This window comes from Staurois parvus, unplaced genomic scaffold, assembly GCF_062004578.1.
Source record: "Staurois parvus isolate SC_StPar_1 unplaced genomic scaffold, SC_StPar_1.0 ptg000205l, whole genome shotgun sequence".
In the NCBI taxonomy this organism is placed as follows: domain Eukaryota; kingdom Metazoa; phylum Chordata; class Amphibia; order Anura; family Ranidae; genus Staurois; species Staurois parvus.
The window spans coordinates 4,101,500-4,115,812 of NW_028318001.1; the positions used below are offsets into that span (position 1 = coordinate 4,101,500).

General features: G+C 40.7%; 1 protein-coding gene and 1 pseudogene across 7 annotated transcripts in view; both read right to left on the reverse strand.

Moving 5' to 3' along the window:
• Window positions 1–14,313, reverse strand: part of ST18 (ST18 C2H2C-type zinc finger transcription factor) — a 394,399-nt gene that overhangs the window by 141,332 nt on the left and 238,754 nt on the right. For 6 of the 7 annotated variants that reach the window (XR_016312880.1, XM_089678414.1, XM_089678417.1 and 3 more), the window contains one exon: window positions 8,549–8,603. Coding sequence is in view for 6 of the 7 variants with exons in the window: in XM_089678414.1 (XP_089534540.1) it covers window positions 8,549–8,603 (55 nt within the window). In the remaining variant the exon portion in view is untranslated. Of the gene's footprint in view, window positions 1–8,548; window positions 8,604–13,187; window positions 13,302–14,313 lie in introns of those variants that run through there. The other variant, XM_089678415.1, reaches the window with a different exon arrangement.
• Window positions 12,677–12,771, reverse strand: LOC149461330 (U2 spliceosomal RNA; annotated as a pseudogene).

Consider the following 14,313-nt stretch of genomic DNA (forward strand, 5'->3'; position numbering starts at 1 on the left):
TGACATGATCTCCTGAGTGTCATAAACTGTGAATGACCAGAGAATAGCTGAGATCTGTTGAATCGCAGCTATTCTCTGTGTCATAAACGGACACCATGGTTTGATCACTTTGGTATGGAGGCAATTGTTGGTATAAATTGAAATGCTGATTGTGAGGTAGGTCTTCTCATCCAACATTAGTATCTGACCCACAAATGCTCATTTAGCTGAATAGGCACACTATAAAATATGGAAAGCCTTCCCAGAAACGTGGAGGTTGTTATAATCGCAAAGGGGGACTACCTTCCTAATAATATCCATGGTTTTAAAATAGGATGTCCAAGAAGCTGATGGGTGATAGTCAGATGGCCACAAACATCTGGCCATATAAAGTACCTGGTTTATAGCTGTGCTTTACACATCTGAAGAGCAGGATCTCAGTTTACACACAACTAGCTGTATACCTTATCTTGTCACAGTGCCAGGGTTCAAAGGCTATACTGCATCCCATGGCCTTGTTTTCTTGGAATCTAAGCCAAGATGAAAATAATTATGATGTGGGTGACATGGAGCTACTGACAATCAAGTTGGCATTCAAAGATTAGAGATATCTACTGGAAGGCATGGCACATCCTGTCAAAATCTTCACCAACCATAAATACTAGAGTATCTCAGAACTGCTAAATGTCTGACACCTCATTAAACCAGGTAGGCCTTGGGTTTTTCATGATTCTCATTTCATATTGCTTACTGCCCAGGTTCCAATAATGGAAAAGTGGATGCCTTACCCTGCATGTTTCCTCTGTCAATGACCTCTTCCTCTCCAACCCCCCCAACCCACTTGCTTTTACTGAAACCTGGCTCCAGGAATCCGACTCTGTCTCCTCAGCTGCCCTCTCCCATGGTGGCCTCCTCTGGACTCATTTAACCAGAGCCAGTGAATTGAAAGGGGGTGAAGTTGGACTTCTTTTCCCACAAAGCACGTTCCAGGTTCTTCCTACACCTCCCTCTCTGTCCCCCTGCTCTTTTGAACTGCACTGTATTTGTCTTTTTTCAATCCCCCGAGCAGTACCTCCTATGGTTTTCATCCTTTTCACAGGGTGACTGGGCATTATTGTTACCGCTTGTAGAGTTTGCCTATAACAACTCGGTCCATTCAACTGCAAAGCAAGGTCTGTTCTGAGACAGTTATGGCTTCCATCCTTCCATCTTACTGAATGTGATTCCATAAACAGCATTGCTTGCAGTCCAGGATAAACTTGAATTGACCCTGATGAAGTCACGACGCACGTGACGCAACGCGATGCAACGCGTCGGAACGCCATTCCCAGCCCAGAGACACATCACTTCCGGTCACGTGGGACGTATGTCCGAACACAGCAGCCATATTTGTTTCCCTCCTTGCATGTGAATGCACCCATGGAATGAGGAGGATAGCGTTTTTTCAATGAGAAAACACATGTGAGTGGAAACAATATGTTATATGGAGTGTCTTAAATAAACGGTATTATACTATGGGAAGCTCTGTTTGTGTCCTATATGACGTTTGAGAGGAGGTGGAGTGGATGTCCTGTGATTCCTTGCTGAGCTGCCTGGAAGTAAAGGATTGCCTGGAGGAGAGCTATAGCCTTGTGGCCCTGTGTGGGTCGAGGTGGGGAGGTGAGCAGGCATTGCTGCCATTGGAGGATTCCTTTCTTTGACCACTAGAAGTGAAGATCACTGAGTGTTTTTTCACCTTATTGCATGGACTTTTTTTGCTCATTTATAGACACATATTTTATATATTTATTTATCACAAGTTATAGTGGATTTAATATTTATTATAATTTTGATCGATGTATGGTTTGTCACAATTAATTAATAATCACGTAATTTTGATTGAGAATCACAGTTTATTAATTTCAATTTTATAGGTTGTCACAATTTATTATGGATATAATTATCTTATTTTTTTGAATATCATAATCATGGATTTTGATTTTGCACCACTGATTTATCTGTATAATTACGGATTTTGATTTATTTGAAGAATAATTAAGGGCATATGAGTTTTTATTCTTTATCACGGATTTATCTATTTTTATGAGGTATTTCTTGTTTGATATTTTTTTGTGTATTTATAGATATCCCACAGATGGTTATATATTTTCATTAGAGAATACGGAACTTATATTTTTTTTGGTTAATATGGAATTCATTGTGTGTGTATATAGGGATTTATTTTAGCGCTTCACTATTTTGGTGTTTTGTACTCTATAACTTATTGGTTAAGGCAGAGTGATAGCAGCTGTTAGGATAGGGACTCATCCATATTAAGCGCAGGAGGATATTCCCATTCTTTTTCCAGGATAAACTGGCCTTCCTCTATACCAATTCTCATGAACTCTAGGATGTTATGCAGAAAGCTCAGGAGGACAGCAAGAAATACTTTCTAAAGGAAAGGAAATCTAGTTCTGGAGACAGTGTTTGTTCATCCACAGCCATCCTGACGCTTCCATGCCCCTAGTGGAAATGAGGGCCAGGGTATTTGGTCCAATTGAAGTAAAAAGGGAAATACACCCTGTGGCGTATGAGTTGATTCTTTCTGATTCCTACAAGATCCATCCAGTGTTCCAAGTATTACTACTCAAACCAACTGTTCCTTATCCCTTCCCTGGAAGGGATAAGGAACAGTTCCTTATCCCTTGGCCAACACCTCCTCCCTTGGCCAACTCATACACTCTCACGGCTTCAACTAACACCTCTATGCCGACGACACACAAATCTATCTCTCAACCCCCCACCTCACCCCCTTGGTCTCCGCCCAAATCACACACCTGCTGAGCGACATATCAGACTGGATGTCACTCCACTTCCTTAAACTGAACCTCTCCAAAACCGAGTTTCTTGTCTTCCCCCCAGCCTGGACACCACCCCCCATTGACTTCTCTAGCACATCCAATAACGCTACCATCAAACCCGCCCCGCAGGCCAGAGTACTTGGTGTCATTCTGGACTCCAACCTATCCTTCCAGCCCCAAGTCCAATCTTTAACAAACTCGTGCAGACTCCACCTCCGCAACATCGCCAAAATCCGCACGTTCTAACCCCAGAAACCACTAAACAGCTCATCCACTCCCTCATCATATCACGACTTGACTACTGCAACTCCCTCCTCACTGGTCTGCCTCACCGCTGGCTATCCCCGCTTCAGTCGATTCTGAATACGGCTGCCAGACTCATTCACCTTTCCAACCGCTCTGTCTCCGCCACCCCCCTCTGCCAATCCCTCCACTGGCTTCCGATTGCGCAACGGATCAAATTCAAAATCCTAACGCTGACGTACAAAGCTGTCCACCATACTGCCCCGAACTACATCACCGACCTAATATCCAAGTACCGCCCAGAATGCACACTCCGCTCCTCACAAGACCTCCTTCTCTCTAGTTCCCTGGTCTCCTCCTCCCATGCCCGCCTCCAGGACTTCTCCAGGGTGTCACCCATCCTCTGGAACTCCCTGCCCCAACCCATCAGATTATCACCTACTCTCCTCTCCTTTAGGCGCACCCTGAAAACCCATCTCTTCAGGGAAGCCTACCCCACCCCCTGCTAACTTGCCGACCTCCTCCACTCTTCCTACCACTCCATCCCCCACAGCTATCTCCTCCTGTGCCACCATCCCCTCCCTCCTAGATTGTAAGTTCGAAAGAGCAAGGCCCTCAATCCCCTCATGTTTTGCATTGTATTGGTATTGTTCTGTCCCCCTCTGTAATGTACAGCGCTGAGCGAACTATTGGCGCTTTATAAATACTGTATAATAATAATAAATAATAATAATAGTGGGGAAAAAGTGGAATTTGAAGTGGAATCAATCTTCAACTTCAGGAAGTGAGGAGACCAGATCCAGTACTTTATCAAGTGGAAAGGGCATTGCCCTGAATGAAGCTATTGGGTCTACTTCTCATTAGCTTCCATATTGCTTTTAGGTAAACCATCTGATGACATTCATTCATCTTCTCCGAAGTCCACCTCACCACCTGCCCCCTTGACCCTGTCCCGACACAAATCCTACGGTCACCCTCCTCCTCCATTCTACGCTCCCTCACTCACATCTTCAATCTCTCCCTCTCTACTGGTACATTCCCCTCCCCCATAAAGCACGTGCACATCACTCCCATCCTCAAAAAACCCTCTCTGGACCCCACCGACCTGAACAACCTTAGACCCATCTCCCTGCTGCCATTTACATCCAAACTCCTCAAGCGCTTAGTCTATAATTGCCTAAGCTCCCACCTCAACGACAACAACCTCCTTGATCCCCTACAGTCTGGCTTCCGTCCCCTACACTCCACCAAAACTGCCCTACTCAAACTCACCAACAACCTGCTAACCGCCAAAGCTAATGGCCACTACTCAGTGCTCCTACTCCTCGACCTCTCCGCGGCCTTCGACATAGTCGACCACCCCCTCCTCCTTAAAAAACTATACTCCCTTGGCCTCAGAGACTCCGCTCTCTTCTGGCTCTCCTCTTATCTATCCCAGCGCTCCTTCAGTATTACCTATAACGCTGCCACCTCCCCTTTCTGTTGGGGTCCCCCAAGGCTCTGTCCTCGGGCCCCTTCTCTTCTCCATCTACACCTCCTCCCTTGGCCAACTGATACACTCCCTTGGCTTCAACTACCACCTCTACGCCGATGACACGCAAATCTACCTCTCTACCCCTCGCCTCACTCCTTCAGTCTCCGCCCGAATCACCCGCCTACTTAACGACATATCAGATTGGATGTCACTCCACTTCCTCAAACTAAACCTTTCCAAAACCGAGCTCCTTGTTTTTCCCCCAGCCCACGCCCCCCCAACCTCTCCACCACGACCAATAACGCCACCATCAGTCCCACCCCGCAAGCCAAAGTTCTAGGTGTCACTCTAGACTCCAATCTGTCCTTCCAGCCCCATGTCCAATCGCTGGCAAATTCATGCAGGCTCCACCTCTGCAACATCTCCAAAATACGTTCATTCCTAGCCCCAGACACTACTAAACAACTTGTTCACCCCCTTATTATCTCACGACTCGACTACTGCAACTCCCTCCTCACCGGCTTACCTCATCACAGACTATCCCCGCTTCAGTCTATCCTGAACTTTGCGGCTAGACTTATCCACCTTACCAACCGCTCCGTATCCGCCACCCCCCTCTGTCATTCGCTCCACTGGCTTCCGATTGCCCAACGCATAAAATTCAAACTTCTAACATTGACGTACAAAGCTATTCATAATACTGCCCCAAACTACCTCACCGACCTGATATACAAATACCACCCTACACGTACTCTTCACTCCTCACAAGACCTCCTACTCTCTAGCTCCCTGGTCTCCTCCTCCCATGCCCGACTCCAGGATTTCTCCAGGTCTTCCCCCATCCTCTGGAACTCACTACCCTAATCCATCAGACTGTCACCTACACTCCTCACCTTTTGGCGCACCCTGAAAACCCATCTCTTCAGGGAAGCCTACCCTGCCCTCACCTAACTGCCGATCTCCTCCACTCCTACCACTCCATCCCCCACAGCCATTTCCTCCTGTACCACTATCCCCTCCCTCCTAGATTGTAAGCTCCAAGGAGCAGGGCCCTCGAACCCCTCGTGTATTGTATTGTTACTGTATTGTCTCATGTACTGTCTCCCACTATAATGTACAGCGCTGAGCAAACTTTTTGGCGCTATATAAATACTGTATAATAATAATAAAAATTAATATTAGAGTAGTGAACAGCCTTTGGTCACATTTTACCAACACTCTTTTGGGCGTTACTGTCATTAGTGGAGCTTTATTTTAAAGGGATCATACCATCCTTTCACAGTCTGTTATTTGGGACATTTTTGTGTATTGTAGATACCTCTGCTTAAAGATTGAGTATTCTGATGATGAGTTTAAAGGCCCCCAATGTCAGCAGACTTTGAGCACATTTTTCCACTGGCCAGTGGTTAGTTATAAATCTATTAGATAAACAATAAACCTCAGTAGTTAGCTGTATGCTTCTCACTACCTATTGGGGATATTTATTGCATTGATTGTTGTTTATTGTCACCTGCAAAGTCATTCTCAATGCTCCCAGTGCGTTTAGGCAAGGCCTTTCACTAGCAGTAAAGATAACTAATGCCAGCTCTATGCATCTCTTTGTACCATGGAGGTTTTTTAATATTTTGATGTATTCATTTTTTCTGTTGGTTGAAATAGACTTTTTTCAATCTGGTTAACTATGTATCAATGCATAATTCCACTGTTATTAAACCATTGCCCTTAGTACTGTCAAACCTGTTTAACCAATGCTTTTCTGCAGGGCTAATTTCTGCTTTGTTGAAGCCTAATTGTAGCCCTATTGGTGTTTTAGTGTAATTGTGGGTCCAGTTATCAGCTTGATCATAACTGGAAATGGCAGGAGATTTCAACATTTCCAGCAGCTCATTTGAGGGTCATTACTACACTAAGCTGAGTAAATATTCACTTGGTGAGTAAACATAAGCTTTGCTTAGTAAACATTCATTTTATTGTGTGAACAGTCACTAAACTTTACTAAATCAACCATACTTAGGTATGCAGCGAAAGTGATCCTTATTTACTAAAATATCAACCAACCAAAAAGATGCAAAAAAAAAAAAAAAAAAGCTAAGCTTCTTCAGGATTGCATTTCTGAAATAAATCCAGGCTTATCTCATCACACTTTCTACTTTAATAAATGGGACCAAATGTATATCATCTCTTTTCACACCACTTCATACTTCAGTAAATCCAACCTGCGCCCTCTTTCACAGCAAATTACCACCATATGAGATGGTCCTAATTAGGCCTGAAAAGAGAGTCTGGAATCACACAATAGGGCCGATTTAAAACAGTGAGTGGAGAACACTATTCACTCTTTGCTGAACACTGCAATATTACTCCACACTGTGGCCTGACATTTACTCTTCACTCAGAAAATGCAGGCCACTCTGTATAGGCTGTGGTGTCCCATGGAGTTTTATCTGCTGCAGAGAAAAGTTAAAGAGTAACTAAAGGCAAAACTGTTTTTTAGTTTTGGATAGAGTACAGAAAGATTAGAACTCTTGTCAGTTATTACTGCTGTCTATGCCCCCATTAGGGAGATTCCCCCTCTCTATTTGTCCTGTTTACCATTATAGTTAAAAGTGAAAGTAAAAGAAAATCCCAAATTTTGGGTTGTCCCCAGAAAAGTAATAGAGGGGAAATCTTCCAATGGGGACACTTGTTCTGGTGACCTGGGGGTCCCTAAGGAATTTCCAGGGATTTCCTCTCACTTTCTGTTTAGCTTTGGACAGGAAGAGAATGGAAATCTACACAATGGGACTGAGATGGTGAAAAACAATCTGACAGGGGTTATAACCCATCCTTACTCTATCCAAAATGAAAAGAAAAAGTTTTGCCCATAATTCTACTTTAATGGTTGGGGGAGAAGCTGGTCACATGATTTTGACAGGTGATTGACCGGGATGATTTTATATTTCTTTCCATTTATTTGAATAGCATTCTGCTTGCTTCATTAATCTGCTATGCTTTATAATTATATATTATATATAGAGGGGTTAGACAAAAAAATGGAAACACTACATGATTTGCAGGTGTGAAAGTAACAACATGCTTTACGTTGAAAGTGGAAGTGATGTAACATTCGTTTGCTTCCGCTGTTCGATGAGACACTACTAGTTATCAGGTGGGCCTGTCACTTTGTCATTCACCACATGTGCTGCTAGTATTGAAGACTCATATCAGAGCTTACTGAGCTTCAAAGAGGGCAAATTGTTGATGCCCACTTAGATGGTGCCTCTGTGACCAAAGTTACGAATTTAATTGCCATGTCCCAAAGTACAGTATCAAAGGTTATGATGGCATATATGGTTTATGGAAAAACATTGGCTGATAAGCATCAGTGTGGTAGACATGGTCAACTGACTGAGATAGACAAAAGGAAATTGCACAGGATTGTGACCCAGAATAAGAAAACAACTACTGCAAAAATGACTGTAGTGCTCAATCTCAGACTGAGATTGAGCTCTGCAGTAACTTTTTGGTCAGTTGACCATGCCAACCGCCCTTATGCTTATCAAATGACGTTTTCTTGGGAACTGTATATACCGGCATGACCTTTGATACTGAACCTCATGACACAGTAAATAAATTGGTACCTTTAGTCACAGAGGCATCAACTAAGCAGGCACCAACAATTTGCCCTATTTGAAGTTCAGTAAGCTCTGACATGACTCCGTATTACTAGTAACGCATGCAGTGAATGACGAAAGTGAGGCTTCCCACCTGTTAGCTAGCTGTCTCATCACACAGCAGAAGAAAAAGAATGTTCCATCGCTTCTGTTTTCAACTCAAAACATGTCATCATTTTCACACCTGTAAATCATGTAGTGTTTTAATTTTTTTGTCTAACCTCTGTATATTTTATGAAAGCAAATACATGTACACACACAATCTAGTTTTATCAAATATTTAATTACACTGACTTTAAAGGGCATTATTATAGATTTATAATAAAAAGATCTTTGACCTTATAACCAATGCAACATACCTTTAATTTCTTTTGAGAGTATGCATAGATGTGTGTCTTCTCTATCTACAGCCATCTAAAAAGAATAAATACATTATTTATTAAATTAACATGATATATCATTCCCAATTCAAGGTAGAACCAAAAATCATATTTTAGTTATTGGTAGATACTTAGCATGAAAACACCTGGCAATATATTCGATTTTTCGGGGGGGGGGGATCCATTAATTAGGTCTCTGTACACCTGCAGGGTGAGTATTACAAATGTTGCACACCTACCCTCTTGTGCTTTTTATTTATTTTTATTATGAAGAATGCAACAGGAAATGTTCAGAGATGGCTGGAAGCATCAAGCACTTCTAGAATGATAGGAGCAGAGTCAAGAACTATGACACTAGATCTTGGGCTAAGCAACACGGCTAAGCAAGCCCTGGTCTGGCTCACTTTGTCGGGTTCCAACTAAAATATTACTTTAGGGTGGAATAACCCTTTAAAAATAACACCAATGTAGTAAAGAACATTATCGTGCTCATTTGTGTTAAGTATTGTTAAAATGTATCAAATATTGTTCTGTATATTAAATAATAATATATTCAGTAATATTTGGTTGAGGTGAGGAAATTGAGTCCAGTATCCTAGTCTGGCTGAACCATTAAGTACAGTCTTCAGATTCTCTTAGTTAAGCCTAGTACACACTATGAGAAAATTAGATGAAATTGGTCTGATTTTCCATGATGTTGCGTATCATGATGTATCCAACAATGGCGATTCTCAGTCTACCTAGGCAAACATTCTTTCTTGTGTAAAAATTCTATGTTCTTTGCCATCTTCTTATGGGTAGTTCTTTGCTTCTGATCATGAGTGTTTTTTTCTATTTGATTATTTCCTTATGACTTCTGTACATATTGAGTGAAATTTGAATGCTGCGTTCAAGTACAATAAAAAGTTTCTAGCGTGCACCTTTTTTTTTTTTCTTTTCATTTGAACAGTCAGAATCAGCTGTCGAAAGCAGTATACTAATAGAGATAATCAACCGATCATTCCTCGTATGGAAATTTTCAGACTATTTTCTTATCATGTGTAGGAGCCTTTACTCTTTGCACTGTGCACTGATGTAACTGTTCAATACTGTACACCCCTTCTCCTTACAGTTTACTCGTTATCTAATAACTACCCTAAAACTCATTGGAACTATTCATGTAGAAAACACCCTGTTTCCTATATCACTCAGCAAACTGGTGTCACTAGTAATAATAGCTCATATACTGTACACTGCCATTGTAACTAGTGAGATAGGTTATAATTTTAGATTTAGCAATAGACACTACTGCAATTAATCTTAAGTCTGCAGCTTTGACTTGATCAGAAATGGAGAACTGTAGATGATATGGATAGTTTTTAACAATCAGGAGTAGCATAAATATAGTGGAAGAATTTATTTTAAAAAATAATTTTTTAAAAGTTCAGCATATAAATATATATAAGTATAGCATGGTCATGCATGTTACTTTATTATATATAACATACTCTGTATGCTACTGTGCAATCATTGTGATTTTTGTGTTATGCTTTGTTCCAAATATTATTTGTAATTATAACTTCAAGCAGTGGAAATATTTTTAACACATTTCCTATAAAGGCTATAGAAGAACTGAAATGATTAATATATTTTGTAATCTTTTGGAAACAAAATGAGAAAAATGTTACTTTAGAAACCAGCAAACACAGGATCTACAATCACACGGACCACATTTTTAAAGATGGGCTTTTGTTTTTATTTAATGCTTTGTGCTAGTAAGTTGTGAACACACTAAAGATGAACAACTGAGTGTCCTCTTTGTGGAAGCAATTGTAATGTGAAACATTATCTATTCTGTGCTGCTGAGTTGTGATTGAAGGCACTGACCTGCCATAGACTTATAATAGGGGAGCAGGTGTGGCAATGATGGACTTTAATTTCCTTTAATAAACCTTTTATGTGCCACACTTTTACTGCCATTCGACGCTCTCCAAGGTCCTGCACATAATAGGTTCATTACTTTTGATTACTATAGTCTATTGAGATAAACAACTCTAGAATGCTGTATATATTATGCACAGATATACTATTTATCTATTGTGTTTTTTATGGCAGGCAACTCCACAGACAAAATTAAAAGCAGTCTGTGCTTCAATTCAGGAAAGAATTACTACTCGATCAAACCTAAGTAAATGCCAAGAAATAATTTTATTGAAATATCTGCTTATTTCATTGTTCTTCTATACACCTTTTATGGACACACAATATCCTTAATTGTTCTGTATTTCTTGAAGTTTATCCATTGAAACACTTATTTTTTCAAACGGCCTGCAGTTATGGACACATTTAAAAGAATTGCCATAAAGCATCTAAAATGTCATGTAACCCTGTTTATTCACGATTTCTTTTTCAAAAAAATTATAATGCATTACTCTTTTTCAATGCTTTTAATACAGCTTTTCATTCATTCATCAAGCTTTTATTTTGGTTCCAAGAAACCACTGATCAGATTAATTTTAAATTTGTACATGTAGGTTTGTAATTTTATTTTGCTAAATTATTTATTCATCCATTGTCCATTGTATGGTCAAAACATTTCACTTCAGATTATATAGACCCCAATCCCACCCCCACAAACATAAACACTGTGGAATCAGTTTGAATGAAGGCCTATTATCTACCAGTATATTCCTGGACTAAAGGAGGATACCCCCACAGGCATTAACAGAACATTTTAACTCCATGCAGATACTGACATGCTAAAAAGTTGGACTCCCAAAACATGGGAAGATATACATTATACAGTATTTGAAAGTGGTGTACCCCTTTTAGCAAAAAAGATTTTTGGTGCACAGGAACCAGTACAAAAGTGGTAAGTATGCAAACAAGGTTAAAGAGATCCCATCACTTTGTCCAGTTTACTATGGAAGATTAGGATCCATTCACACTGTTGTGGTGCATTAGCTCATGCGTGTTTTGAATAGATTGTGTTGCTTTCAGGCAGCTTATTATTTTTAATGTGCTACCTAGTACACTAGAATGCATTAAAAAGGCGCATGTACCATTTCTGGCAGAGCACCCATACGCATTTATGCATTTATCTGCAAGGTGTGTTAGGGTGCCATTCTGAATGAATGGACCCATATTGCACCAACAAAAATAACTTGCAATAGTGTGAATAGGCCTTTAGCATTATGGTTGAAGTAGCATTAAACCTTAATTTTTTTTCATTTTTCCCTTTAAAATAACAACATTTTATGCCTACCTGCTCTGTGCAATTGATTTTGCACAAAGCAATACTGATCCTCCTCTGCTGGGGTCCCCCACCAGTGCTCCTGGCTTCTTCTCTTTGGTGAGTGCCCCCATAGGAAGCTGCTACCGATAAGAGCACTCATGTGGGCCTGCTCCCAAGCCACCTTGTCTGCATCCATTGACAAAAACAGTGTGGCTCGGCCATGCCCCCTCACTCACTTGTTATTGGATTTGATTGACAGGAGCAGAAGCTAATGGCTCCTGCTGCTATCAATCTGTCCATAAGGGAGGGACAGAAGAGGGAGAGCTCTCATGCACAATGCTGGATTGAGATTAGGCTCAGCTAAGTATAAGGGGGCTGGGGGAAACATGCAGCATAGGTTTTTTACCTTAATGCATTAAGGTATAAAACCCTAAGGCTTTCGAACCACTTTATGTTTCCAGGGAGGCTAAGCATGAAGATTAGGATTGTGTTTATGGGAAGGGTTAATGCAAAAACTATTGTTATAGATATAGTAAGTGTTGTTCTGTGTTTGGGGTTGGGGGGGGGGTGTTAATGTTAGGGTTTCAGAGATTGCTACTGTTAGGATTTTAAGGAGGGTTAGTCTTATGAATGCGGTTATAGGGAGGCTTAGTTTAAAAGTTTTTGTTATGGACAGGGTAAGTGTTTCAGAGAGGGTTAGTGTTATGGCTGGGGTTATAGGGAGGATAAGTCTTATTTTTGGTGTTATAGGTAGGGTTAGTGTATAGGGGTTAGTGTTGTAGAGTGGTTTAGTACTAGGATTACAAAGAGGGGTAGTGCTATGGCTGGGATTAAAAGGAAGTTTATTCCTGGGGCTAGAAGGTGGACTAATGTTATAAGGTTATTGGTTATAGGGAGGGTTTGTGTAAATGTTAGTGTTACAGGAAGAATTAGTGTCATGATTGCAGTTATACTACACTTGATCTTAGCCAAAAGGCCGAGAAACAATGATTGCAGTTATAAGCAAACCCCATTGTGAACTTTAACGGTATCCAAAAGACATGAGATTCATGTACAAAAAACATTTTTATATAACAGTATACATTTTATTACAATGTATATTAAAAGACATAAATACAATAGGCAAAATATAACCCTATTAGGCTCTATTGAGTCACACTATATTCCATGATGTCATTACAATGCATTCTACACTGGAATATAACTTCCAAGTAGACAGGTGTTGGGAAACAATATGTGTAGAACCCTCTACATGTTTTGCAACCATTGTCGCATCATCAGGAGGAATGAACCTGTAGGTTATCTACAATAGAATTTAAACAAAAATTAACTACAAAATAATATATACAATTTGCGCTCCATATGCAAAGAAAATAATGCTGAGGATGAATAGCACTGGCTCACCTAAATTGTGGGGAGGAGAAGCCTGTGTAGGGTCCCACCAGTGATGGTCAAATAAATCACCCCAGGGCAGGCATGGGAAGCATATATACAAAGTGTCCATCAGACAACACGATGCTAAGGGGGAAACAATATGAATGAAATCTGTGATGTGGCATAAACCTAGATATTCAAATACTAACATAAATGTCTAGAAGCATATGTATATGTCAGAGGGAATGAAGCCAAATATTGGATGCTATATAAAGTTGTTTAATATCCTATTCTCCATCAAGAAGAAGTAGCCAACAGGGCAGCAAAAGTTCACTCAATTATTGTCCATTTAGCTATTTTGCCCATAGGAGAGATATCAACCCAAACATGCATAATCTAGGAAAAGAGTATAAGAATTAGCTAGATAGTTAAAAGAACATACAAACAGGATAGTGGTGAAAAAGAATCAAGAGTTGGCTCACCAGTATGACTGCACTCTCACATTAGCCCTCCGACATGTCATCACAAGGATTACCAGTAATTGTCCCTTCTTTATACACCTCCCACCCGGGGTGTTTACAACACGGGCCACTGCCACCATGTGACATCACCTGATCCGCTTGCACCTAATGGGCATGTGCGAACACTCACGCACGTGCAATACCCAGAAGAACCGACCACCTGGAAACCAGGAACAGGGAACGGAAAGGAGATCAAGGAGGCAAAGCATTGGCATGACAAATGGTCAAACTATCCCCCCCCCCAAGGGGGAGTGTGTGTATGTCCAGGGAGACTCAACAAGCATCTGGGGAGACCACCACATCACCCATGGCCACATCCACACCACAATTAACTGGAGCTATCACCCCCAACATTAAAGACATGTAAGTCAAAACATTAATAAGATAGCAATCAAGACAGATAAATAGATATGGTTGGGACAAAAAAAAAGGGGGAAACATACAAATCATTAATTTATATTACAGCAGAACGAATATCGAAAACAGCATTGAGGTGAACAATTACCACAAATACAGTCTACCATGATGAAGCACATTTTCCAAAAACTAGAAATTTTCAGCAGAACAGAATAGAAAATTAAGAGACAAGGATAATTTGAAAATGTAGAGCATCAACACGACCATAATCACTGAGG